General features: G+C 38.6%; 1 protein-coding gene across 2 annotated transcripts in view; it reads right to left on the bottom strand.

Moving 5' to 3' along the window:
* ankhb (ANKH inorganic pyrophosphate transport regulator b) overlaps positions 1-4,149 on the bottom strand; it is a 26,108-nt gene extending 21,959 nt beyond the window's left edge. Inside the window, exons 1-2 of one of the 2 annotated variants that reach the window (XM_016240093.1) lie at positions 4,019-4,149; positions 3,341-3,874 (exon numbers count right to left, since the gene is read on the bottom strand). In XM_016240093.1, coding sequence (XP_016095579.1) covers positions 3,341-3,436 — 96 coding nt within the window. In that variant the 5' untranslated portion in view covers positions 3,437-3,874; positions 4,019-4,149. Of the gene's footprint in view, positions 1-3,340; positions 3,921-4,018 lie in introns of those variants that run through there. The other variant, XM_016240099.1, reaches the window with a different exon arrangement.
* Positions 4,150-5,647: the final 1,498 nt, after the last annotated feature.

Below are 5,647 nucleotides of genomic sequence, written 5' to 3'. Positions count from 1 at the left end.
CTTCGCGTCAATTGGCCAGTCATTTGGACTGGCGGGAGCCAATAGGACTTCAGGAAAGGTTGGAAGGGAAGGAGTTCCCATAACGGACAAATATCTCCGTGATGTCTCATTCCCGCTCTCAGGGAACCGAGGTTACGATAGTAACCGGAGTGGTTTCATGGCACTGCGTCATTACGTCACGTCTGTAAACATAAAGAAGTTGTCCCGGCTACTAGGCTATCGCATGTGAGGATCCTGCAGGTGGCCGATCGTTTATAGCCTTTTCTCACAGCAGCCAGAATAATCAAATGTATCTTTTTGATGGCGGATTGTAATCCATAAAGGATTATGTGTTTATGAAACACATGTGAATGAAATTAAATTATATTCCAGTTATAAATGTGCTTCTGATTACAGATAGCCTGGGATTACAAAGATTTGTATTTTAAAGAAAACCAGTTCGAAGGGAGCATAATTTGCTTTTTGGGTTAAAAGAGTTTCGTAATATGAAATTTGAAGAGTATGACTATTAGATTAGACTGTGCAGAAACTGAAATCTACACGCTAATGCACACTATACTCATAGTCACCAATGCTGATGTTGTTAACATTAATCACTTGAGAATAAAGTATAACAATAATAATAATTTGCACGGTTTAATCTGATATGAGCTAACCAATCTTTAGATTTAATCACCATTGGTAGTGAGATTTATGGTAATGCTCTTTTCCTCAGTTGGTCAGAACAAACATGGCAGACATGTTACTTACTTGTTCAGATGGCAATATACGGTGAAAATTCTTATTTGGGTCATATTCCAAGACGTGGGCTAGAATCTGTGATTGTGAAGTACAGTAAATATCCACATCGGTGCGGTGACTGACTGCCACACATACTCTTCAGAACATTAGATTCATCCGCGCTGGAGCCGTGCCGGAGCACAACCCACGCAAGCTAGATAATTCCAAAACTGCAGCCCTGCAGCCTTGTGTTTGCACTCTCAGACTTGCACTCTCAGACACTTGCGCTTCCGCTAGTGATGTCACTTTATTTTTTTATTTTTTTATTTTGTTCTATTTATTGATTACTTTTTGTTTGAATCTCTCAACATTTTACAACAGTAGCCAGGTGGTGAAGAAACAAACTTACAATGTCACTTGCAATCTCCACTTGCACTCTCCGATACCTGTGACGTCACTTGCAATCGACACAAATAGTGCGTGTTGCCAATGGAGACAAGGAGACGACGCTGTGGTGGCGATTAAACACTTAAAACTAATTTTGTACCATAACGTACAGGGTCCTGCAAGAAAAAGACAAGACCCATAAATCAGTGGCTACAGAACAGCAGATTATGAACACAATGCACAAAGTCTCTCGTTAAGCGTTTTCCTCCTGGAGAAAATCATAAACACTTAACATGACTTAATGTATTAAGATGCTATTAAAATATCAAATTCAATATACAGTTTATTTGAACACAATGCGCAAACTTTCACTTGTCCTCCCATACAGCAAAACGCTTAATGTGGCATAATAACGGATGATAAAGACAATTCAGTAGCCTATCTTGTTGACTCAAAGTATATACAGAACAGCAAATATGAACGTGCATTATGAAATGCATTAAGTGATTTTAAAAGGATCTTGCAAATTGCACGTTAAAAATTTTCCTCCCATAAAAATCATTCAAATCATTATAAATAAAACACGTAATGTAGCTTAATGACAATGATATAAAAGAGCTGTAGACAGTTTACTCTATATGGAAAAACGCTTAACGCGAAACTGTGCGTGTTGCGTTTATTCTGGGCTCACCTGCTTGCCTGTATATTAGTTATGTAGGCTATATTTTAATAATGAAGAGCATTGAGTTAGGTCTTTATCATTTTAGTCCATTATGCCCCATTATGCCACGTTTTACGGTGTGGGAGGAAAATGCTATATACATATTAATTATATTAATAAACTGTATATTGAATTTGATATTTTAATAGCATCTTAATACATTAAGCCATGTTAAGTGTTTATGTTTTTCTACAGGAGGAAAACGCTTAACGAGAGACTTTGTGCATTGCGTTCATATTCTGCTGTTCTGTAGCCATGGATTTGAGGGTCTTGTCTTTTTCTTGCAGGAACCTGTACGTTACGGTACAAAATTAGTTTTAATCGTTTAATCACCACCACAGGCACAGTGTCTCCGCTCTAGAGGTTAAAAAAAAAAAAAAAACACAATGAAAACTGAGGCATTACATCAGCACACTACATTTCCTCCACAACTGTCAATTGCAACAGTTGAATCTAATATTTTTATATTAAAGATCAACTGATATGGCATTTTATGGCCAATAACAATACAGATAATTAAATATTAAATATTTAAAAACAATTTGAAAGTTTTATTTCTGCTTTTGATACAATCATTACTTTTCATTATCCTACAACAATATTTGCATTATAACTATGTAATTAAGCTACACATTTCTTGATGGAGAATAAATTACTTCATTAAAAAAGTTCAATAATTATCCAAACGATACATTATTAAAAATGGTATTCATTTATTTGTAAACCTAATATCAAGGAACCAATAACCAATTAGGCTGAAAAGGGTGAATATCGGAAAAACACTGGTCAAACTGATTGTCGGTCTTCCTCTAACGGTTTCAATAAAAAATGTTTATGCACAAATATTTGAGTTTAACAAGACAATAAATGAATAACATATTTTTAAAAACAATGTGTCAAGATTTTTTATTTGTATTTTTTTCAATTTATGGGACACTAAACTCATAATATTAAGAAAGACTTTCCATTATGCATAATGATTCATTAAAACTTCAGGAAGAAACATAAGAGCATCAAAATGTGAAGGTGTATTACATTAATTAAACATTTAATCAGTCAAGGGTTTAGGGTTTTTGTAGCCAACCCATTTTAGACATGCAATGACTGTAATAAAAACTACACATTCGTTAATGGTTGACAAAAACAAGGCCAGTTCACGCAGAGGTGACAACAAAATCAGCCCATCCAAAAGTGCACATTCATCTCAGTCAGACTGCTTTTGCATTGTTCAGTGGGACACATGTTATTGGATGCGCTGTATGGCCAGCTGTTGACGAACACACACAGCTGATCGGCTGTGATGATGCTTGTTTAAAACCACAGGGTCGCCCTAACCTATAAATTACGTTAACAACATATTACATATTCCGAAGCCACAAATAAACAGACCTCTCATAGCGAGCAGGATGGCTGTCTGAGGGATGCCATTGCTGCAGAGTCCAGCTCCAACAATACACAACCAATCTTACGTCACGCAGCGCTGTATTTAACGCACAATTCATTCACACTTACCTGTTCGCCGAGGTCGATGGCTATGTTGGTTATGGCCAGCGGCACCAGGAATCGGATGAGAGGCCAGTAGTGCGTGAGCGCCGGGAATTTCACCATGTTCGCCTGGAGGAGAGCGGCAGCACTGCCAACATCAGCTGCTTGGATCTGGAAGGATGCGAGGCCGGTCAAAGCCCGTCGAGTTCTAAATGTTTTCTAGCAGAAATCCGACGAGATCAGGTCCGTCCCTGCCCTCCTACACAACAACAGCATCATAAACAATGATCTGGTGCATGGGAAAATAGGAGGGTCACCAGAAATTTCTGCTGACGGCTTCTCCATTGTTCACCCATCAGTGGAGAGGAAAATAAATACATATAATCGGCCGCGGCGATTAAGTGCGGCACAAGTATAAAGCCGTATGCATGGAGTCGCTGGGTCAGCCGCTATTCTGCTGTAGATGGCCACTCGGTTAACTGTACTTAAATCCTCATCCTTCCCTTAACAACACGTGGGGGACGACCGGCGCATAAAAGCCACTCCTCTTCTAAACGTCACCTGGTGCGTGCAGAAAAACACAGAAACGAACGGCTGAACAACAGCGATGTCTAAAATAGAGTTCAGTCTCAGAGAAGAGCTTACCAGATAGGTCAGAGCACGGCACAGGGGGATGAAATGGCCGTCTTCGTCCTTATATCTTACCTGCATGTAGGCCTATACGTTCATTTGGCATGAAGTGTTAGCACAATAAATAAAATATCAAAATTAGACTTAAACGTTAAGACAATTTTTTAGTGACTCCCAGGAATCTCAGTGAAAACCGAACATCTCATTTGTCGGCCAGCAGGTGGGGCTGCAGAGCAGGCAAGTCTTATGAGACGCGCTACTGACTGACAGACTGTCAATTAAAGGGACCGTTCGCCCAAAAATGACAATCATACAGGTTTTTGCAAACTGTATGACTTCCTTTTTTTGACTAACATCTCTTTTTGTGCGCCATGTGTATTTAATGAATAGCTTTCAACCAGGGGGCCGTGGTCCATTAGGGGTCTCAGAAAACTTCCTAAGGGGCCACAGGATGGCTTTAAATTAATTAAATAATTAGGTGAATTAATTCAGGTTCATTCGAATTGCCTTTGAAATATAAGGCAATTTGAATCATTCATTCATACTGCCTTTGAAATGACTGCAAAAGTGTCCCAATTAACATGAATTCACTCTTAAATTATAAAAATTATAATTAACTAATTTAAAATTTGAGTTATAACTAATTTAACCCTAAAAGAGGCAACGTATCCTGGGGGATACAAACATTTGAGAAGCTGTGGGGAGAAGCAGTGAAAGTGTAGGTCTTATTTCTTGGTTTGTTGTGAATATTTAGATGAGGTGACTTTGTTTCTACATTCTTTGTTTAGCTCACATGAAGCATTTAAAGGGGTCATATGATGCGATTTCAATGAACCTGCAGAGTAGATGGGTCTGTGCTCAAAGGCTGTTCTATAAGGGGGGTGGGGGGATAGGGGGCAGTTCCAACTTTGCAAGAACAATCTGGCGCTTCTGACTCACAGCCTATAAGTACATTTTTTATATTTAAAGAATTTGCCACTGATGATTCAAACGCGCATTTTAAGCAGTGTAGAGTAGCACTTGTTGTTTGTCATTTCTCCGATCACAAATGCAGACATGGTTTTATGTTTACACGGCGCGATACGCAACGCGTAAAAACACAGTATAAGTCATTATAATCTGTAATTATGTCCCCACTAGATGCAACAAATGCCTAGTTTGTAATGGGTTTTATTGGTTTTGTCTTGCCATGTGGGAGACGGCATCACAGTATGTGAGGGGCGTAACATTTCCGTCACATGCTTGAGGTATTCGGCCAATCACAACGCACTGGATAGCTGGCCAATCACAGCACACCTCGCTTTTCAGACCGATGAGCTTTGTAAAAATCGACACGTTTCAGAAAGGCGGGGCATAGAGGAGAAACAATAATGTACAGTATGTGGAAAAGAATGTGTTTTTTTTACCTTAAACTGCATAAACGCATTGCATTACACCAAATACACAACATAAAGTTATTTTTAGCAATGTCATATGACCCCTTTAAAACTGCATGGCCGCTTGTAGTGGGAAATCTACTCACCCTTCGATAAAAGTTGATCTAGTTCACATATTTACACATGTTGGAGGGGACTTACCTGTTTAAAAAGCGATTGTTCAGCATTAGCTTATTAGGTTTACTTTGAAATTGTATGAATTAAATGCTTACATTCTTTGTAATCTGTCTCTAAATGTTTGTATCTCAGGGAATATCTCGCCCTTTTA

This window comes from Sinocyclocheilus grahami, unplaced genomic scaffold (genome assembly GCF_001515645.1).
Source record: "Sinocyclocheilus grahami isolate Dianchi unplaced genomic scaffold, SAMN03320097.WGS_v1.1 scaffold21.1, whole genome shotgun sequence".
NCBI classification, from domain to species: Eukaryota; Metazoa; Chordata; class Actinopteri; order Cypriniformes; family Cyprinidae; genus Sinocyclocheilus; species Sinocyclocheilus grahami.
Note: the sequence above shows the minus strand (reverse complement) of the source record. Positions and strands in the feature narration are given on the sequence as shown.